At 38.2% G+C, this 23,383-nt stretch overlaps 1 protein-coding gene and 1 long non-coding RNA gene across 2 annotated transcripts in view; one reads left to right on the plus strand and one right to left on the minus strand.

Annotated features, from left to right (window-relative positions):
- RHBDL2 (rhomboid like 2) overlaps positions 1 to 23,383 on the plus strand; it is a 50,006-nt gene that overhangs the window by 19,960 nt on the left and 6,663 nt on the right. Inside the window, exons 4-5 of the mRNA XM_012554314.2 lie at positions 14,779 to 14,879; positions 18,724 to 18,784. Coding sequence (XP_012409768.1) covers positions 14,779 to 14,879; positions 18,724 to 18,784 — 162 coding nt within the window. The remainder of the gene's footprint in view (positions 1 to 14,778; positions 14,880 to 18,723; positions 18,785 to 23,383) is intronic.
- Positions 7,252 to 23,383, minus strand: part of LOC111819669 (uncharacterized) — a 31,731-nt gene continuing 15,599 nt past the window's right edge. Inside the window, exons 4-6 of the long non-coding RNA XR_002823251.1 lie at positions 23,126 to 23,198; positions 22,397 to 22,518; positions 7,252 to 7,294 (exon numbers count right to left, since the gene is read on the minus strand). This is a non-coding gene — a long non-coding RNA (uncharacterized LOC111819669). The remainder of the gene's footprint in view (positions 7,295 to 22,396; positions 22,519 to 23,125; positions 23,199 to 23,383) is intronic.

Below are 23,383 nucleotides of genomic sequence, written 5' to 3' on the forward strand. Positions count from 1 at the left end.
ATATTCAATATTCTTCACCAACACCATAATTCAAAGGTATCAATTCTTCTTCAGTCTTCCTTATTCATTGTCCAGCTTTCCCATGCATTTGAGGCGACTGAAAATACCATGGCTTGGGTCAGGCACACCTTAGTCCTCAAGGAGACATCTTTGCTTTTTAACACTTCATAGAGGTCTTTTGCAGCAGATTTGCCCAACGGAATAGGTTGTTTGATTTCTCGACTGCTTCTTCCATGGGCATTGATTGTGGATCCAAGTAAAATGAAATCCTTGACAACGTCAATCTTTTCTCCATTTATCATAATGTTGCTTACTGGTTCAGTTGTGAGGATTTTTGTCTTATGTTTAAAGTGCAATCCATACTGAAGGCTGCAGTCTTTGATCTTCATCAGTAAGTGCTTAAAGTCCCCTTCACTTTCGGCAAACAAGGTTGTGTCATCTGCATATTGCAGGTTGTTAATGAGTCTTCCTCCAATCCTGATGATGTGCTCTTCTTCATATAGTCCAGCTTCTGTGATTATTTGCTCAGCATAAAGACTGAATAAGTACGGTGAAAGGATACAACCCTGACACATACCTTTCTTGATTTTAAACCGTGTAGTATTCCTTGTTCTGTTTGAACGACTGCCTCTTGGCCTATGTATAGTTTCCTCATGAGCACAATTAAGTGTTCTGGAATTCCTGTTCTTCACAATGTTATCCGTAATTTGTTATGATCCACAGAGTTGAATGCCTTTGCATACTCAATAAAACACAGGTAAACATCTTTCTGGTATTCTCTGTTTTCAGCCATGATCCATCTAACTTCAGCAATGATATCTCTCATTCCACATCCTCTTCTGAATCCAGCTTGAATTTCCAACAGTTCCCTGTCAATAGACTGCTGCAGCCACTTTTGAGGGATCTTCAGCAAAATTTTACTGATGTGTGATATTAATGCTATTGTTCAATAATTTCTGCATCCTGTTGGGTCACCCTTCTCTGGAATGAGTACAAATATGGATCTCTTCCAGTCGGTTGGCCAGATGGCTGTCTTCCAAATTTCTTGGCATAGACATTGAGCACCTCCAGGGTTGCAGCTGCTTGTTGAAACATCTCAATTGGTATTCCATCAATTCCTGGAGCCTTGTTTTTCGCCAATGCCTTCAGTGCAGCTTGGACTTAAACCTTGTATAATTGGTTCTTGATCATATGCTACCTCCTGAAATGGCTGAATGTGGGCCAATTCTTTTTGGTACAGTGACTCTGTATTTCATCCATCTTCTTTTGATGCTTCCTGCATCATTCAATATTTTTCCTGTAGAATCCCTCAATATTGCAGCTCGAGGCTTGAATTCTTTCTTTGTTCTTTCAGCTTGAGAAATGCTGAGTATGTTCTTCCCTTTTGGTTTTCTAGCTCTAGGTCTTTGTGCATTTCATTATACTTCACTTTGTCTTCTCAAGCCACCGTTAGAAATCTTCAGTTCGGCTCTTTTACTTTGTAATTCTTCCGTTTGCTTTAGCTACTCTATGTTCAAGAGCAAGTTTCAGAGTCTAATCTGACATCTGTTTTGGTCTTTTCTTTCTTTTAAATGACCTTTTACTTTCTTCATGTATGATGATCTTGATGTCCTTCCAGACCTCATCTGGTCTTCTGTCATTAGTGTTCGATGTGTGAAACATGTTCTTAAGATGGTCTCTAAATTCAGGTGGGATATACTCAAGGTTATATTTTGGCTCTTGTGAACCTGTTCTAATTTTCTTCAGCTTCAACTTGAACTTGCTATAAGCAGTTGATGGTCTGTTCCTCAGTTGACTCCTGGCCTTGTTCTCACTGATGATATCGAGCTTCTCCATTGTCTCTTTCCACAGATGTAGTCAATTTGATTCCTGTGTATTCTATCTGGCGAGGTCCATGTGTATAGTTAACATTTATGTGGTTGAAAAAAGATACTTGTGATGAAGAAGTCATTGGTCTTGCAAAATTCTATCATGTGATCTCTGGCATCATTTCTATCACCAAGGCCGTATTTTCCAACTACTGTTCTTCTTTGTTTCCAACTTTCACATTCCAATTACCAGTAATTATCAATGCATCTTGATTGCATGTTTGATCAATTTCAGACTGCAGAAGTTGGTAAAAATCTTCTTTTCTTCATCTTTGGCCTTAGTGGTTGATGTGTAAATTTGAATAATAGTCATTTTAGCTGGTCTTCCTTGTAGGCATACGGATATTACCCTATCCATACTTTAAGTACCTTCCAACCTGAGGGTCTCATCTTCTAGCACTATATCAGAAAATGTTCTGCTGCTGTTCATAAGGTTTTCACTGGCCAGTTCTTTCAGAAGTATACTGCTAGGTCCTTCTTCCTAGTCTGTCTTAGTCTAGAAGCTCTGCTGAAACCTGTCCACCATGTGTGACCCTGCTGGTATTTGAAATATCATACCTTCCAGCATCATAGCAACAAGCCACCACAGTATGACATACTGGCAGATGAGTGGTGGTTCCGAATTTTAGTGGATTTTAATTTTATTTATTGTAACCCTATCCGATTAGTTTGAAAGAAAAAAACGGTTGACATTAGGGGAGATGGAAATTAATAGCCAAATTACAAAAAATGTTGCCTAATTGGAGGAATCACAGCTAATGATGCAATTCTTCCATTTGATCTGTGTGTCTTTTATATCCTTTTATTTTTAGCCTATATATTTAAAGTATGTTTCTTATAGACAGCATGTAGTTGGGTCTTGCTTTTTTCACACATCTTTATTTTTTGCCAGTGACCACCCATTTACAGCACATTTCTAGAAATTAATTAAACTTAGAATTACACTTTTGTATTTCAGTATTACCATATTCAACCAGATTTTTAAAAATAATGAAGCTTATTTAATGACACTACTTACTCATAGATTTTTATACCATTAATGAAATAAAATATAATGTAAAAATATTGTTTAATCAATGTCTCATCCTTTTTAAATTCTATTTTTGTGTATAAAATATATTAGTATAGCAGTATGTATCTATATATAGTTTATACATAAGTAAACATACATGCATTACAAGGGGTGCTCAATTTTTTTTTACTTATCAGAAAAGTTTGCCAGCCTCTGAGAGTAGAGGGTTGCCATCTGGCAGGGCAGCAGTGACTCTGGGGATGGAGAGAAAGAAGCAGTCAGGAACCATGTCAAAGAGATAGAATCAGCAATAGTCCCACATTCCACTTCCCTCCTACTTTTTTGGATTCTGTCTTCCCACCTTCTCCTTCTGTTCCTGCACACACCCATTTCTCTTATCTATGGGAGCCTTTTGCAAAGCTCAGGATATACCTGGCTCCCGCATCTACACCGCTTTTTGCCCCACAGCTTGATTTGAACCTGTGGGTTCAGCCCTGCCCTGGTTTCAGAGAGCAGAGAAGGGAGAACATGAATAACCTGTTCACATCCTCTGCCTACTTCTGCAATAGTCTCCTAGCAGATATTTCTTTGTCATTCCAGTGTGTCCTTCACACTGTTGCCTGGGTCACCCTCCTCAAACACAGATTAGATGATATTATACCCTTCCTAAAAAATTTACAATGGCCAAGAGAAAGTTGAAACATCCAAGAATGCTCTTCATTGCCCTCCTCCATCTGGCCCCAATGCCTTTCTTGTTTTTTTTTTCTTTTCTTTTTTTTGGTTCCAGCATAAGTAATACAATTCTAATCTCCCTACTTGCTCCTCACAGAGTGTGGTCCATGGATCAGCAGCTTTGGTATCACCTGGGAGCTTGTTAAAATGCAGAATGTCGGGCCTCATACCCTACTAATCAGAAACTGCGTTCAACAAAATCCACAGGTGATATTAAAGTTTAGGATTCCAGTGTCCCCAGAATCACCTGGAGAACTTGTTAAAAATAAAGCTATCCATATCACCCCCAGATCTACTGAATCAAATCTCTGGAGATACAGCCCTGGGATCTGAATTTTTTTTTTTTTTTTTTTTTGCTTTTCTGTGTGTTTAAACCCCAAAACCAAACCCATTGCCATAGAGTCGATTCTGACTCATAGCGATCCTATAAGGACAGAGTAGAACTGTCCCATAGGGTTTCCAAGGTTGTAATATTTACAGAAGCAGACAGCTACATACTTCTTCTGTGGAGTGGCTGGTGAGTTTGAACTGTCCACCTTGCAGTTAGCAGCTGAGTGGTTCACCACTGCATCACCAGGGCTCCATTCTATTTGTATAGTGAGGTATAACTGACATACAATAAAGTGCATGCATTTAAAGTGTACAACTTGCTAAGTTTTGGTATGTGTGTATAATTGTGAAACTATCACTGTTGTTGTTGTTGTTAGGTGCTGTCAAGTTGGTTCTGACTCATAGCGACCCTATGCACCACAGAACAAAACACTGCCCAGTCCTGCACCATGCTCACAATCATTGTTATGCTTGAGCTCATTGTTGCAGCCACTGTGTCAGTCCATCTCGTTGAGGGTCTTCCTCTTTTTCGCTGACCCTCTACTTTACCAAGCATGATGTCCTTCTCCAGGGACTGATCCCTCCTCACAACACGTCCAAAGTATGTAAGTCGTAGTCTCGCCATCCTTGCTTCTAAGGAGCATTCTGGTTGTACTTCTTCCAAGACAGATTTGTTCCTTCTTTTGGCAGTCCATGGTATATTCCATATTCTTTGCCAACAATGCAATTCAAAGGCATCAATTCTTCTTTGGTCTTCCTTATTCATTGCCCAGCTTTCCCATGCATATGATGTGATTGAAAATACCATGGCTTGGGTCAGGCGCACCTTAGTCTTCAAAGTGACATTTTTGCTTTTCAACCCTTTAAAGAGGTCTTTTGCAGCAGATTTCCCCATGCAATGTGTCTTGATTTCCTGACTGCTGCTTCCAAGGGTGTTGATTGTGGATCCAAGTAAACTGAAATCCTTGACATCAATCTTTTCTCCATTTATCATGATGTGGCTTTTTCGTCCAGTTGTGAGGATTTTTGTTTTATGCTGAGGTGTAATCCATACTGAAGGCTGTGGTCTTTGATCTTCACCAGTAAGTGATTCAAGTCCTCTTAACTTTCAGCAAGCAAGGTTGTTAATATCTCAGGTTGTTAATGAGTCTTCCTCCAACCCTGATGCCCCTTTCGTCTATATATAGTCCAGCTTTCTGGATTATTTGCTCATCACACAGATTGAATAAGTATGGTGAAATGATGCAATCCTGATGCACACCTTTTCTGACTTTAAACCACACAGTATACCCTTGTTATGTCCAAACAACTGCCTCTTGATCTGTGTACAGGTTCCTCATCAACACAATTAAGTGTTCTGGAATTCCCATTCTTTGCAATGTTATCTATAATTTGTTATGATCCACACAATTGAATGCCTTTGCATAGTCAATAAAACACATGTAAACATCTTTCTGGTATTCTCTGCTTTCAGCTAGGGTCCATCTGACATCAGCAATGATATCCCTGGTTCCACATCCTCTTCTGAGTCCGGCCTTAATTTCTGGCAGTTCCCTGTTGGCATACTACTGCAGCCGCCTTTAAATGATCTTTAGCAAAATTTTACTTGCGTGTGATATTAATGATATTGTTCACTAATTTCCACATTCAGTTGGATCACCTTTCCTGGGAATAGGCATAAATATGGATCTCTTCCAGTCGGCAGACCAGTTAGTTGTCTTCCAAATTTCTTGGCATAGACGAGTGAGCACTTCCAGTGCTGCATCTGTTTGTTGAAACATCTCAATTGATATTCCGTCAGTTTCTGGAGCCTTGTTTTTCGCCAGTGCCTTCAATGCAGCTTGGACTTCTTCCTTCAGTACCATTGGTTCCTGATCATGTGCTACCTCCTGAAATGGTTGAATGTCAACCAATTCTTTTTGGTACAATGACTGTGTATTCCTTCCATCTTCTTTTGATGCTTATTGCATCACTTAATATTTTCCCCATAGAATCCTTCACTATTGCAACTTGAGGCTTGAATTTTTTCTTTGGTTCTTTCAGCTTGAGGAATGCCGAGCGTGTTCTACCTTTTGGTTTTCTAACTCCAGCTCTTTGCACATGTCATTATGATACTTTACTTTGTCTTCCTGAGCCGTCCTTTGAAATCTTCTGTTCAGTTCTTTGACTTCATCATTTCTTCCTTTTGCTTTAGCTACATCCATTTTGGTCTTTTCTTTCTTTCCTGTATTTTTAATGACCTCTTGCTTTCTTCACGTATGATGTCCTTGATGTCATTCCACAACTCATCTGGTCTTCGGTCATTAGTGTTCAACGCGTCAACTATTCTTGAGATGGTCTCTAAATTCAGGTGGGATATACCCCCATGTGTCTATCAGTTTGACGTACTGTGAAGGCTTGCGTGTTGCTGTGATGCTGGAAACTATGACACTGGTACTCAGATACCAGCAGGGTCACCCATGGCGGACAGGTTTCAGCTGAGCTTCCAGACTAAGATAGGCTAGGAAGAAGGACCTGGCAGTCTACTTCTGAAAAGAATTAGCCAGTGAAAACCTTATGAATAGCAGTGGAACATTGTCTGATATAGTGTCGGAAGATGAGCCCCCCAGGTTGGAAGGCACTCAAAAGACAACTGGGGAAGAGCTGCCTCCTCGAAGTAGAGTGGACCTTAATGATGTGGATGGAGTCAAGTGTTCAGGACCTTCATTTGTTGATGTGGCATGACTCAAAATGAGAAGAAACAGCTGCAAACATCCATTAATAATCGGAATGTGGAATGTATGAAGTATGAGTCTAGGAAAATTGGAAATCGTCAAAAATGAAATAGAATGCATAAACATCAATACCCTAAGCATTAGTGAGCTGAAATGGACTGGTACTGGCCATTTTGAATCAGACAACCATATGGTCTACTATGCCGGGAATGACAACTTGAAGAGGAATGGCATTGCATTCATTGTCAGAAAGAACATTTCATGATCTATCCTGAAGTACAACACTGTCAGTGATAAGATAATATCCATACGACTATTATTCAAATTTATGCACTAACCACTAACGCCAAAGATGAAGAAATTGAAGATTCTTACCAACTTCTTCTGTCTGAAATTGATCGAACATGCAATCAGGATGCATTGATAACTACTGGTGATTGGAATGAGAAACTGGGAAACGAAGGGTCAGTAGTTGGAAATATGGCCTTGGTGATGGAAATGATGCTGGAGATCTCATGATAGAATTTTGCAAGACCAACGACTTCTTCATTTGCAAATACCTTTTTTCACCAACATAAACGGTGACTATACACCTGGACCTCATCAGATGGAATACACAGGAATCAAATCAACTACATCTGTGGAAAGGAGACGATGGAAAATCTCAATATCATCAGTCAGAACAAGGCCAGGGCCTGACTGCAGAACAGACCATCAACTGCTCATATGCAAGTTCAAGTTGAAACTGAAGAAAATTAGAACAAGTCCATGAGAGCCAAAGTACGACCTTTTTTTTGAACTATCACTACAATCTAGATAATGAACATATCCATCACCCCCAAAAGTTTCCTTGGGCCTCTTTGTAATCCTTTAATCCCATCTCTGCCTCTGTCCCCTACCCCCCCGCAAGGCAACCACTGATATGCTGTCATCATAGATGAATTTGTTTTTTCTAGAATTTTATACAAACAGTATCATAAAAGTATTTACTCTTTTTTGTCTGGCTTCTTTCACTCAGCATAATTATTGTGAGATTTATTCATGTTGTTGGCTGTGTCAATATTTCATTACTTTTTATAGCTGAGTAGTATTTCATCGTGAGGATATACTACAATTTTTTTATCCATTTACCTGAGGATGGAAATTTGCGTTGTTTCCAGTTTGGAGCTATTACGGGTGAAGTGGCTAGGAACATTTGTGTACAAAATATCTATTTGCTTACAAAATATCTTTATGTAAGCAAATATTTTCATTTTTCTTGGCTATTGTTCATAATATTCCCCTATTATCCTTTTAATATCTGTAGAATATTTAATGATATCACTTTTCTCATTCCTTTTTTTCTCTGATCCATTTGATTAGTGGTTTATTAATTTTACTGATCTTCTCGAAGAATAGGTTTTGGTTTCATTGATTTTTTTCTATTTCATTAGTTTCTACTCTGATTTTTATTATTTCCTTTCTTCTATTTTGGAGCCCTAGTGGCACAGTGGTTAGGAGATCAGCTGCTAACCAAAAGGTTGGCAGTTCAAATCCACCAGCCGCTCCTTGGAAAACCTATGGGGCGGTTCTACTCTGTTCTATGGGGTCGCTATGAGTCAGAATCAACTAGACAGAAACAGGTTTTTTCTTCTACTTTGTGTTTCATTTCCTGTTCTGGTTCCTTAAGGTGGAAGGTGAGGTCACTGATTTGCGGACTTTTATTTTTTCTAATATAGTCATTTAATGCTATAAATTTCCCCCAAAATACTGCTTTTACATTATCCCTCAAATTGTAATATGTTGTTTCCATTTTTATTCCGTTCAAAATACTTGCTAATTACCCTTTTTATTTTTTCTTTGACACATGGGTTATTTAGATGTATGTTATTTAGTTTCCAAATGTTTGTGGATTTTCCAGAGATGTTCTGTTGTTGATATCTAACTTCACTGTGTTTAGAGAACATACTTTGCATGACTTGAATTCTTTTAAATGTATTAAGATATGTTTTATGGTCCAGAATATGGTCTACGTTGGTAAGTGTTCTGTGTGCATTTAAAAAGAATGTGTGTTCTGCTGTTGGTGGTGGAGCGTGGTATAAATGTCAGTTGGGTTATACTTGGTTGATTATGTTGTTTGTCTTCGGTATCCTTACTGATTTTTTACTTTTTCTATAAATTATTGAGAAAGGGATTTTGTAATCTCCAACTAAAATTCAGGATTTGTTTATTTCACCTTGTGGTTCTATCAGTTTCTGCTTCATGTATTTTGAAGTTCTGTTATTAGGTGCTGTTATGGATTGAATTGTGTCTGCCAAAGATATGTATTGTAAATCCTAACCTGTATACCTGTGGTTGTAATCCCATTTGGGGATGGGTTTTCTTTGTTATGTTAATGAGATAGTATTAGTATAGGGTGTGTCCTGAGTCAATCTCTTTTGAGATATAAAAGGAGCAGATCAAGGCAAGCAGAGGTGGGGGAAGATAGATGCCACACCACATGAAGATCACCAAGGAACCAAAGAATAGAAGCTGAAGAGACAAGGATCTTCCTTTAGAGCTGACAGAGAGAATGCCTTCTCTTAGAGCTGACACCTTGAATTTGGACTTTTAGGTTCCTGAATCATGAGAAAATAAATTTCTGTGTGTTATCACTTGTATTTCTGTTATAGCAGCACTAGAAAACTAAGACAGGTACATAAACATTTAGGGTTTTTATGTCTTTCTGATGAATTGACTCCTTTATCAATATAAAATACCCTTCTTTATTACTGATAATATCCTTTGCTATGAAATCTACTTTGTCTAATATTAATATAGACACCCCATCTTTCTTTTGATTAGTGTTAGCATTATATATCTTTTTCATCCTTTTATTTTTAGCCTATATATTTCAAGTATGTTTTTTACAGGCAGCATGTAGTTGGGTCTTGGTTTTTTATCCAGTCTGACAATCTCTGCCTTTTAAGTTGGGTGTTTAGACCATTTAATGTGATTATTGATACGGTTAGGTTTGAGTCCATCATCTTGCTATATGTTTTCTATTTGTCCAGTCTGTTCTGTCTTCCTTTTCCTCTACTTTTCTGTTTTCTTTTGAATTGTGTATTTTTTTATGATTCTATTTTATGTCCTTTATTGACTTATTAGCTATAACTCTTTGTTTTGTTATTATAGTATTTTCTCTAGGGTTTATAGTATACATCTTCAACTTACTATACTCTACTTCCAGGTGATATTATATCACTTTACACATTGTTGTTAGGTGCTGTCAAGTTGGTTTCAATTCATAGTGATCCTATGTACAAGAGAACGAAACATGCCTGGTCCTGTGTCATCCTCACAATCGTTGCTATTCTTGAGCCCACTGTTGGAGCCACTGTGTCAATCCATCTCATTGAGGGTCTTCCTCTTTCTTGCTGATCCTCTACTTTACCAGGCATGATATCTTTCTCCAGGGACTGATCCCTCCTAATACATGTCCAAAGTGTGTGAGATGTAATCTCTCCATCCTTGCTTCTAAGGAGTGTTCTGGTTGTACTTATTCCAAGACAGATTTGTTTGTTCTTTTAGCAGTAAATGGTATATTCAATATTCTTCGTCAACACCATAATTCAAAGGTGTCAGTTCTTTTTCGGTCTTCCTTACTCATCATCCAGCTTTCGCATGCACATGAGGGGACTGAAAACACCATGGCTTGGGTCAGGTGCACCTTAGTCTTTACGGTGACATCTTTGCTTGTTAAAAAGCAAAGATCACTTTACATACAGTATACTAATTTTACAATGGTATACTTCCATTTCTCCCTTTTGTACTGGTGTTGTCATACATTTTACTTTTACATATATTATAAACCCGACACTACAGTGTTATTATTTTTGTTTAAACGGTCAATTATCTTCTAAAGAGATTTAAATAATAAGAAAAAAATTTGTTTATTTGTCCATGTTCTTACCATTTCCAGTGCTCTTCATTCTTTCTATAAATCCACAATTCCACCCGGGCTCTTTCTCCCTCTGCCCAGAGGACTTCCTTTAACATTTCTTATATGCAAATCTGCTGGTAATTAACTCTTTCAGCCTTTGTATGTCTGAAAAAGTCTTTATTTCATCTTTGTTTTTGAAAGATATCTTTACTAGGTATAGAATTCTAGGTTGATAGTGTTTTTCTTTTAGTACTTTAAAGCTGTTGCTCCACTGTTTTCAAACCTGTATTATTTCCAACAAGGAAATGCCTATCACGTTCCTTATTATGAGACATGTCTTTTTACCCTAGCTGCTTTTAAGATTCTCACTGGTTTTGAGCAATTTTTGTTGTGCCTTCATGTAGTTTTGTTCATGTTTCCTGTGAGATTCTTGGTTTCTGTTGAGATTCTTGGATCTGTGGGTTTATAGTTTTCATCAAATTTGGGGAAAAAAAGGTCCATAATTTCTTCAAAATTTTTTCTGTAACTGACTTCTCAATTATGCATTTATTAGGCAGCTTGAAAATTTCCCACAGCTCATTGATGCTGCATTCATTTTTTAAAATATTCTTTTTCTTTGTGTGTGTTTCCTTTGGATAATTTCTATTGCTGTTTTCAAATTTGTTATTTTTTTCTTCTGCAATGTCTAATCTGCCATTAAACTCAACCATTTTTTTTTCATTTTAGATATTGTAATTTTCAACTTTAGAAGTTCAATTAGAGTCTGTTTTATATGTTACATGTCTCCACTTAGCTATTTAAATGTATAGAATACAGTTGTAATAATTGTTTAAAACCCTTGTCTGCTAAATCTAACACCTTTGTCAGTTCTAGGTCAGTTTTATATTTGATTGATTTTTCTCCCCATTTTGGTCATATTTTCCTGCTTCTTTGCAAGTCTGATAATTTTTGATTGGATGCATTTTACCTTGTTGGATGGTGGATATTTCTGTATACCTATAAACATTCTTTAGATTTGTTGTGGGGCTCAGTTAAGCTTCTTGAAAACACTGTGATCCTTTCTGGAAGGACTTGCTAGGTGAAACTCTGTTTACAGCCATGTTTAGTGGTAAGGATCCCCATTACTGGTGCAGGACCTAATGTGTACTCTACGCAGTACCCCACGAATTATGAAGTTTTACAGTTTGGAAAGTTACTTAAACTCTCTGTTAAGTAACTGTTTCTGGCCCTGTGTAAGCGACAGGTACTCTTCCCTCTATTCCTTTTTGGTGGTTCTTTGTTTGGGGTAGTTTTCTTACATGCTCCTCTCTGGTGTTCTCTGTGTAGCCTTCTCTTGTCTGGTATTATGTTCCACAAACTCTAGCAGCTTAGGTCTATCTGGACCCTCAGCTCCATCTCATCAACTTGAGGTTTACTGAGTTGCCTCTTCATGCACTGTAATCTCGCTTAAGGCTGGGAAATTGCACAGCTCATCAATTTCCTGCCTCTCAGGTTCATTGTCCTTTTTTGTTTAATACCCGGTATCGTGAAAACCACTGTTTTATATATTTTGTCCAGTGCTTTGTTTGCTTTAGGTGAGGTGGTAAATCCCATGCTTGTTACTCTTTTAGCCAGAAGTAGATACAAAAAAAGTGGATGTTTATATCTGTATTTTTAAAATAAGTTTCTCACACGATTAGGATGCAACCACCCCAGGCCTAGTCTGTAGGTTAGCATTTGATATGTTGCTGAATTCTATTGGCTAGAATTTTGTTGAGGATTTTTGCATCAAAAATTTGTAATTTTCTTTTTTTGTGGTGTCTTTACCTGGTTTTGGTATTAGGGTTATGCTGGCTTCATAGAATGAGTTTGGGAGTATTCCATCCTATTCTATGCTCTGAAATACCGTTAGTAGTAGTGGTATTAACTCGTCTCTGAATGTTTGGTAGAATTCTCCAGTGAAACTGTCCAGGCCACGACTTTTTTTGGTTGGGAGTTTTTGAATTACCTTTTCAATCTCTTCTTTTATTATAGGTTTATTTAGTTGTTCTACCTCTGTTTGTGTTAGTTTATGTAGGTAGTGAGTTTCTAGAAATTTGTCCATTTCCTCTAGGTTTTCAAATTTGTTACAGTACAATTTTTCATAGTATCGTTATGATTCTTTTAATTTCAGCTGGGTCTGTCGTGATATCATCCATCTCATTTCTTATATGGGTTATTTGCTTCCTCTCCTGTTTTTCTTTTGTCAGTTTGGCCAGTGGTTTATCAATTTTGTTGATCTTTTCAAAGAACCAGCTTTTGGTCTTGTTAACTCTTTCAATTGTTTTTCTGTTCTCTATTTCATTTAATTCTGCTCTAATTCTTATTATTTCCTTTCTTCTGGTGCCCAAGGGCTTCTTTTGCTGCTCACTTTCTACTTGTTCCAGTTGTAGGGTTAATATTTTGATTTTGGCCCTTTCTTCTTTTTGGATGTGTGCATTTATTGCTATAAACTGACCTCTGAGCAATGCTTTTGCTGTGTCCCAAAGGTTCTGGTAGAATGTGTTTTCATTCTTGCTTGATTCTACGAATTTCTTTATTCTGTCCTTAATTTCTTCTATAACCCACTAGTTTTTGAGCAAAGTATTGTTCAGTTTCCATGTTTGATTTTTTTCCCTTGCTTTTTCTGTTACTGATTTCTACTTTTATGGCTCTATGGTCAGAAAAGATGCTTTGTAATATTTCGATGCTCTGGATTCTGTTAAGGCTTGCTTTATGGCCTAATTGTAGGTTAGCATTTGAGAACTGCTGCTCTAACCCTGGAGTCCTGGTGGCGCAGTGGTTGACAGCTCGGCTGCTAACCAAAAGGTTGGCATTTCAAATCCACCGCCACTCCCTGGAAACTCAACGGGGCAGTTCTACTCTGTCCTATAGGGTTGCTATGAGTTGGAATTGACTTGATGGCAATGGATTTTTTTGTTTTGCTCTAACTTTACTGGACTACTTCCCACTGATCTTCAGTCATCCATATACCTTTGTTTCTCTATGTCTTTGCTTTTCCAGTTCCCCGTCCTGAATACTTTCTTCCTCTTTCTTTCCTTGTCCAAATCTTAAAGATGGAAAATTTAATCAAAATGCTATCTCCTTCTCAGAGGAGTAAGGTCTCCACCTCTCTGCAGAGAAAGTCATTCTTGCCTAAGTGCTTCCTGATAAAAATATAGTAATTTCCTTTTTATATTTTTATCATAGCAGTTATGTTCTTCATTTTGTGATCATTGTTCACTCATATATTTGTAAGATCCCTAAGATCAGACACCTTGTCTTTCTTGCACAAAGTAAGGATTCTATTCAATTAAGATTTGTTAAGAAATGAAGGAGGGCCTTGAACACGAGACCAAGTAGTAAAACTAAGCAGTATAGACAGACCATCTTAGGGTTAGCATAATGTGGCTGGTACAGCCTTGTTTTGGTCTAGGCAATGTAAGATTGGCTTAGCAAATAGGTTTCATCTTGCTTGATGAATCTGATTGACTGGTATGTTGAGAAGGATTCTGAGTCCATCCACATTCTGGCTCCATGAGAAAGGCAGCCATGATTGCTTAGATATATCTGGCATGGCTGTGGGACGAGGAAGTGGTTATACACATGCCATACATTTTTCAACAATGATAAGAGGTTTCTCTTTTAGTTTAAGATATATGATAAAAATATTTCAGAATCATGGTCTGAAAAATGATTTATGAGCTACTTTAGGAATGAGATGAATTTAGATAATAAAATATTGGAATGTCTCAGTTGTTTTGATACTTTTCCTAAGCATGTAGGGTATTTAAATAATAATATTTAACAAATATATAACACATCAGGCATCATTCTAAGCACTATACATATATCAACTCATATTCTTCCTATAACAACCCATTGTGGTAAGTTCTATTAATATCCTCATTTTGTAGGGTAGGGAAACTGAGGCACAGAGAGGTTAAATAACTTGCTTAAGTCATACAGCGGGTAAGTCTGGCTGTAGAATCTGTGCTCTTATCACTGTTATACTGCCTTTCTAAGGAACATTTAATGTTTCAGAAAAATTGGAGTAGTTACCCCATGTAGCTATACATCTACAGTATGGAAAGGACACAGTGAATTTGTGGCTTGCTAATATGAAAATGGTCCAAACACCCCAAACTCTAACCTTAGATTAGAAATATTTATCTTTCATGATTCTTATAGTCACGCCTGATCTTTTATGTTTTATTTCTTTAGGGTCCCTTGCCAGTTCCATCTTTGATCCACTCAAATATCTTGTGGGTGCTTCAGGAGGAGTCTATGCTCTGATGGGAGGCTATTTTATGAACGTTTTGGTGGTAAGAAGTCCTTTGGGAAATGGAGTCTATGGGCTTTTTAAAAAAAAAAAACAAACCAGTAACTGGTATAGTTGATTCTCATTATTTGCAGTAGTTAGGTTCTGTAAAAGGCCCCTAGGTGGCACAAATGGTTTACACTCACCTACTAGCCTAAAGGTTGGTGGTTAGAACCCACCCAGTGGCACCATGGAAGAAAGGCATGCAACCTGCTTCTGTAAAGATTAAAGCCAAGAACACCCTATGGAGCAGTTCTATTCTGTAACATATGGGGTTTTCATGAGTCAGAATCAACTAGGCAGCAACAGGTTTATGGTCTATGAAGTCACTGGGAACACTGAATTAGCGAGTTCTGAACCATTGCTCCTAGAGGAAATATAGCGTTAGGTTCTTATGAGTCTCTGGTAACAACATTTTTATCAACTGATCAATACATAACCTTGCTTTATGTGTGTTTCTGTTTAAAGACACTTTATTTAATATATATTATCGCTTTATTATCATTGAACTCACGAACAACAGCACTATAACTCATGCCTGAATGAAGCTTATCTAACACATGTATTTTTGCCATAAGGCACATCACAGCCTTCTTGTGCTTAGGAACACTAAGCAGCACTTCAGCATGATGCTTAGGGCCATTTTAAACACTGAAATCACGAAGAAAAAGCACAAAAATGCAAAAAATGTGGCACTAAATAGACTGAAAAAGGAATTTGTTTATAGAATGAGCTGAAACAAGAAGGCAGCGTCACCTTGGTTGACCTTAGCTGGGAATGTACATGTTGGACAACTCAAAATTTTCACCCCTTTGTGCGTGTTTGTGAATGACCACAAAAACACCTCAAGTATTGATTTTGGGGTCACAAATAAATTTTAGCGCGTAGGCAAATTCTCAAATACAGAATTCGCAAATAATGAGAATTGACTGTATTTGGTTCAGACAATCTTCACTTACCAGTATTTACTCATTTACTCAAGAAAGCACCACTTTTCTGAGATATGGCACCAAACATTCAGTCTTCCTTTCATATTTCATCTTTATTTTTTCTGATCTCAAAAGTACCCACTGCTCACTGCCGTCGAGTCGATTCTGACTCATAGTGACCCCATAGGGTTTCCAAGGCTATAAATCTCTACGGAAGCTGAATGCCACACCATTCTCCCCTGGAGCTGCTGGTGGTTTCGAACCACCTACCTTTTACTTAGCAGTCGATCGCTTTAACCACTGTACCACCAGGGCTCCTATGATCTCAAAAGTAATGAGTATTAATTAAAATTCTGAATTAAACAAATAGAAAGTCAAAGTCCCCAAGATAGTATCTGTTACCAGTTTGAATACTTTCTGGTATGCATTCAAAATCCTACCAGTACTACAAAAATAGCACCAGCCTTATACTGTTCTGCATCTTAACAGAGTATCCTGATCATCTGATCATAGCAGTACACAGAGATGCACCTCCATCTGTTCAGCTGCTCCATAGCATCCTCTGTATAGCTACATCATGATTTATTTAACCAATCCTTCATCGAAAAACATTTGGGGTGATTCCAGCTTTTCACATTTACAAACAATGTGTAAGGAATGTTCTTTTACTTTTTTGCATTTGTGTGATTTTTTTTTCTGTAGGACAAATTTCTAGAAATGGATTTACCAGATAGACTTTAAATTTTAATAGATACTTGCCAAATTGGTCTCCACAATTTTACACTTCCACTGATAGTAGTGAGAGTGCCCACCACTTTTTGAAACAGGCTAAAATCCTGACTAGTTTTAACCCTTTAGTTAGCAGTTAGGTATACTTTAAAAACACTCTTGGAGGAAAGATATGAAGCAATTATAGAAACTGTTCCAAATACAGAAGTCACTTAGAAAACTGTCTTTCACATCTTATAACATGGAGGAAGCTGGAGGTCATTTTGCTGAGTGAATTTAGTCAGTCACAGAAGGACAAACATTGTATAAGACCACTATTATAAGAACTCAAGAAAAGGTTTAAACACAGAAGAAAACATTCTTTGATGGCTACGATGGTGGGGAGGGAGGGTGAGGGTTATTTACTAACTAGATAGTAGATAAGAATTATCTTAGGTGAAGGGAAGGACAGCACACACTACAGGGGAAGTCAGCACAACCGGACTAAACCAAAGCTAAAAAAGTTTCCTGAATACAATCAAACACTTTGAGGGACACAGTAGCAGGCGTAGAAGTCTGGGGACCATGCTTTCAGGGGACATCTAGGTCAGCTGGCATAACGAAGCTTATGAAGAAAATGTTCTGCAGCCTACTTTGGTGAGTGGTGTCTGGGGTCTTAAAAACTTGCAAGTGGCCATCTAAGATGCATCAACTGGTGCCAACCACCTGGAGTAAAGGAGAATGAAGAACACCAAAGACACAAGGAAAGTAGTAGCCCAAGAGATAGAAAGGGCAACATAAACCAGAGACTTCATCAGCCTGAGACCAGAAGAACTAGATGGTGCCTGGCTACCACCAATGACTGCCCTGACAGGGAACACAACAGAGAGTCCCAGATGGAGCAGAAGAAAGGTGGGGTGCAGAACTCAAATTCTAGTAAGAAGACCAGACTTAATGGTCTGAGACTGGAGGAACCCCAGAAAGCATGGCCCCTGGATTCTCTATTAACTCAGAACTAAAACAATTTCTGAGACCAACTCTTCAGACAGGGATTGGACTGGATTGTGGGACATAAAGTGGTATTTATGAGGAGTGTGTCTCTTAGCTCAAGTAGATACAAGAGACTAAACGGGCAGCTTCTGTCTGGAGGTGAGATGGGAAGGCAGAGAAGGTTAGGAGCTGGTTGAATGGACGTGGGGAATTAGGGGTGGAAAGGAGGAATGTGCTGTCACAGTATGGGGAGAGCAATTAGAGTCACATAACAATGTATGTATAAATTTTTGTATGGGAAAAAATAAAAAAGAAAAGTGTGTTCCAAACTATGGGTTGCAGCCTATTGCTGTTAGCTGCCTTCCAGTGGGCCCCTGACCCATGGTGACCCCACGGGCAACCTATTGGTGGTTGTGAATTCAGTTTAGGGGGTTGTGACCAAAACTTAAAAGAAAAACAAAAAACAGTGTGTAGCACGTATAATAAGGGTAAGTACTGCTTGATTTATGTGCGTAGTGGGCTGTTACATAAATTATTTCTTACTGTGGGTCATGGTCATAAAAGTTCGAAAATAACTGATTTAGAATAAACATGGCTATTCTAGCATCTTTATTCCTTAGAAATAGAGTTAATAAATTTAAAGGGAAGGGAGCAGTAGCTCAATCAGTTGAAGGAGAAATGTCTTTCTGACTCAAAAGTTCTCTGGTGATACATTGGGGTATTGCAAGCTGGACTGAGACTCTTCAAAGTTAAAATCAAAGTGTTTTTTGACGAACATTTTAAATGTTTTTGAAAAAAAATTTAGAGTAATATTCAAATTTCAGTTAACTCTTTGCTAACTACTACTGGGAAAGAGGTTGAAGAAAGATCAAATGAATACTAACCAAAAACTTGGAAGTATTTCATCAGGCTTAGTTTGACATTTTTTTTTTTTTAATGGACATGTGAAGCACTGATTTTATATTACTTATATTTAGATTGTATCAGGCTAGTAAAATTGTATCTGGTTTATATGATGAAATTAAACATCATGTTTCATCTGTTCTCAAAAGTACACCTTGAACCTCCCAAATACATCTGAAAACTGGGCTGTTACCAGTGCTTTGTTTTGCAGATATTTAACTCTTCAAACTAAATGAAAAAGCAGATGAAGACGAAGTAGAGTTGATGTTTCATTTGCCAACTGATAACTTATATTATTACTATTTTTCTCTTTGCAAGAATTTCCAAGAAATGATTCCTGCCTTAGGAATTGCCAGACTACTGATCATCATCCTTATAAGTAAGTGTGCTTTGTGGACACTTTCAATTTTATCAGTTCAATCTTCAGAGAGCCTTTTCACATTTCCAAAACACTAACCTATAGGATGACTGCTAGCATGGAGTCAGAAAGAATCATTGGCTCCATAGCTCCAAGCAAACAGGTATAAATGGAAGTGCTTTCACAGATCATCATGGTTGGTTCTTAGAGGTACTTCATTGACACATGCTTTTGTTTTCTCTTTCTGGAGTGGGGGAAGCCAGGAGAGTAGAGCTCTAGGCACCCCCTCCACTTCAACCACAATAGCTTCACTTATATTTTATATACAGGAATTTATAGGGGTTACAGTATTTGATACAGCTTGGAAACCACTGATTTAATCTATCTTCTTCCTTGATTTCTCAATTTTCAGATTTAAAAACAGAAAAAAAAAGGACGTAGAAAGCATGTCAACTAATTTCTGTTGAACTGGGACTAGAAGCCAGTTATTCTGATTCCCAATTCATTGCTATTACCCCTAGTTCAAGTAAAAAAAAAAAAAAAAAAAAAGTTTTCCCAATGTTTATATTTTAAATATTCTTTATCAAGAGAAACTTTTATAACAGTAAACTTCTATAAGAATAACAAATCTAAATGCAAATTTCTCTCATTTTTAATTCATGTTTTGTTGGCTCCTCCATATCCTTCCTCATATTCAAACTAAAACGTAAACCATTCACTTTGTTTTAGCATCAGTGATGGTTGGGTGGGAAAGGAGGTTGGCAGGTGGGACTAGGGGCTAAACTGAAATTTAATAACTAGTCATATGTATTAACCATAGTTTCCCATGAACCTGCAATCAGAGAGAGTCTGTTGAAGACCCATCTGTTGATGGCTCAGCACTAATCCAGAATGTGAAAAAATATGGTGGCTTTCCCCAGGAGTCATGCAATGCCAGTACTATAACCATTTGCTGTCACCAAAACACATGAGAAGTGGTTCCAGATTCAGGCTCATCTAGAGTAGGCTGTAGGTAGACTCCTGGGGGGTCTGAGGTGGTTTTAAGTTGCAGAGGAATATGAGGTTGATGATTAACAGTCATGCCACTAGCTCAAGAAGAGCCTCCTGTGAGCCTTTTTATCCTGTTGCACAAGAAAATCCTAGTTCTTTAAAATTTACTCTAAAACATCTATCACAGGAGATAGAACAGGAAAAGGGAGAAGTGAATGTCAAAGCAATCCCTTTGATAAGAAGGACTGAAACCTCCATCTCCAGGGCCTTTGTTTTGGGATTTTCTTTCTTCAAATGTTCCCTCATCCACTAATGAAAAGTTATTAGACTTCCACAAAAAGGAAATCAGAAAATAAAATTGAGTGATACGACACTGTCCAACCCCTGCGTGTGGTGATGAACAAGAATGGAAGCAGGGAGACTAGCCAGGAGGATACTGCAAAAATCCAGGCAAGATACAGTTGCCTGGCACAGGGTGTTAGCGGTGGTGGTGAGAAGTGAGGTGAGATGTGGTGTGGGAAAGAAAGAGAGGCGTTAAGAGTGACTAAGAATTTTGGCCCGAGCAACTGGAAACACAGAGTTGCCATTTTTTTGAGATGGAGAGGAACAAAGTTTTTGGGAGGAAACCAGAAGTTTGACTAGGTTGAGTCTGAGATGCTTAGAGATCAATATGGAGATACAGAGTAGGGTATGGTCTCACATGTTGGACAGTGAGTTCAGCAGAAAGGTCTGGGTAAGAGATATAGAATTGGGAATAGTCAGCCTGTAGATGGTTTCTAAAGCCATGAGACTGAAAGAGAGCACCTGGACAATGAGAATATAGAAGATAAAAGGTCTGAGGATTGAAGACTGAGTCCTATACTTAGAGGTTAGGGAAGATGGGGAAGTACCTACAAAAGAGACTGAGAAGGAGCAGGCAGCTATGTAGCAGAAAAACCAACAGGTAGTGGTGTCTTAGGCACAAAGTCAAGAAAGTTTTTTAGGGAGGGAATGATCAACTATGTTAAATGCTGATGACAGTCCAAGATGAAGCCTCAAAACTGATCATTGGTGACCATGACAAGGACAGTTTTGGTGAAGTGAGTTCAGGAGAGATTAGCAGGAGTAGAATTGGAGAGAGCAGACAGACCCAAGTCTTTAAAAGTTTCAAAGGGGTTTTGTGCAAAGGGGACCAGAGAAGCAGTGGATGATATGGGGGTCAAAAGAGGGTTGTTTTTGCTTTTTTTTTTTTTTTTTTCAGATTGGAGAAATTTAGTTTGCTTGTATGTTGATGGTAGTGATCTAACAGTGAGGGGAAAAACTGATGATATTGGAGACAATTGCTGGAGCTCTCTCCATGAGTGAGAGAGAGAGCTGGAGCCTACACATAAGAGAAGGGGTTAGCCTTAGACAGGAGCAAAACAGCTCATTCAAGTCATTCATAGTAACAGGAGGGAAGGCAGATTGTATGGTATGGATACAAGAGATAGAATACATGGTGATAACAGCTTATGGAATTCTTCTCACTACTTCTATTTTCTTAGTGCAATTGGTAACAAGTAAGGTGGGGGAGATTTGTAGAGAGAGGAAAATGTATGAAGTAGTCATCTAGGAGGGTGGAAAAAGGGAATGGACAATGGAAATGTAGCAGATTAAAGTTAGTGGTAACAGATTTCAAGCGAGGACAGTAAACATGGTTGTGTGTTTCTCTTCTGCCATATTCAACTGTGTGGGTGTAAGACTGGAATAGGTGGAGAGTGTGATTAACTAGGGTTGGGGTTTTCCCACCAGCTGTTCCACAGGAGAAAGATGTGGCAGTCTCCTTATGTAAACATTTACAGCATTGGAAACTCTATGGGGAAGCTCTACTCTGTCTTATAGGGTTCTTATGAACTAGAATTGACTCGATGGCAATGGTTTTTTTTTTGGTGGGTTTTTATAGGTGAGAATTATGGAGTCCCTGGGTCATGCAAATGGTTAATCTGTTAGGCTGCTAACTGAAAGGTTGGAGGTTTGAGTCCACCCAGAGGTACCTGGGAAGAACGGTCTCATGATCTACTTCCAAAATATCAGCCATTGAAAGCCCTATGGAGCACAGTTCTACTCTGACACTCATGGGGTTGCCATGAATCGGATTGGCTTGAGGGTGACTGGTTTGGTTTTTTTATGATGGAGAGAAGAGTAAGGGAGCTGTGAATGTATGCAAGGCAGTAAACAGACTGATGGACCATGGTTACAGAGAGAAGTGAGGACATGCGGGAGGTGAGAGGGACGATGAAAAGGTGAGGGGATCAATGGGCCACAGGTGGCATCAAGACAAATGTGGTATACTAGAGGGAGTCAACCAGTAGACAAACTTGGGGCCTTGAAATTTGAGATTTTTGGAAGGTGGTGCAATTACTGGTAATGACAAGATATGCGATAAAGCATGGAGTGGTGGCTGGGGATTGAAGACGAGAGAGAGGACATCAAGGAACTCAGAGGCCAGGGAACTGGGAGGATGACTAACGCGGCTTTTGAAATCTCCAAGAATTACAGCACAGAATTACATGGTAAATGAGTTTAGGAAAAGTGTTCAATCTGGACAGGAGGTGGAATTTTAGCTGAGTCCAAGGCAGAAAAAAACAAGAGGAAAGGCAGGAGTAGTTAAGCGTGCTCACCAACCTGCTCCAGCTGAAGCTTGTCCACACAGAGGGTGTGGGGATAAGGGCAGCTCCTGGGATCAGACTGTGGATGGTCTTGAATGCTGAGACAGAGCTGACCTGTGATGAAACTTAAGATTTTGCCTGTCCACAAGATAAGAAAAAAATGATTCTGCTAACTGGTATCAGGAGTTCAATTATTCACATTATGGAAACAGGAACAACTACTACCTCTGAGTAAAGAGACTAAATTTAGTTTATGAACAATTTAACTATAAAAACACCAATATTTCATTCTGAGATAAAATAATTCACTTGCTTTTAGTCTATACTACACTGTAGACAATTTATTTTCTCCACGAGAAGTCAGAGAAGGGACAATTGTCAGCAGAGAAGGGAGCTAGGAGAGTTGCCGTGTGATCACAGCTGCCACCTGAGTTGCTGACAGTCACAACCAGAACCAAGCGACAAATTCTCTGACCAAAAACAATGCTATTATACATGTTACCTGGGTCTTCAGCCAATCTGCTTCTTTTAGGTAATGATGAAAATAAGCCTCAATCCCTTACAGGGGAAATGTTTTTACTACCCTTCTTTATTCTCAATATTGGAGTGAAAAAAAAAAAAGCCGTTTCCTCTTTACATGGTATCTCCAAATACAATTTATGTAATATTCATTCTTGAGGGAAGTAATAAAATCACTGAATGATGTGCTTTTATTACATTCTGCAAACATCTTAAAAGTACGTACCGTATGCTAACATGAATCTTCCCCACTTCTTGGCACATGTCATTTCTAAAAGTTCTTTGGCTTGGTTTACCTACTATTGAAAATGAGAAGAGTTACAATACACTCCAGACTAATAAAAAACAAATTAAGAAATACAAATACATTTTTATTTTAAACACTTTTCCTTGGAAAAACATAGTTTGTTTTTCTTTCCCTAAATAGTAAATATTATTCTTACTTATGAGGGACAATTAGCCTTAAGGACCTTCTTTCACCAAA

Source organism: Trichechus manatus, unplaced genomic scaffold (genome assembly GCF_000243295.1).
Source record: "Trichechus manatus latirostris isolate Lorelei unplaced genomic scaffold, TriManLat1.0 scaffold00015, whole genome shotgun sequence".
Classification (NCBI taxonomy): domain Eukaryota; kingdom Metazoa; phylum Chordata; class Mammalia; order Sirenia; family Trichechidae; genus Trichechus; species Trichechus manatus.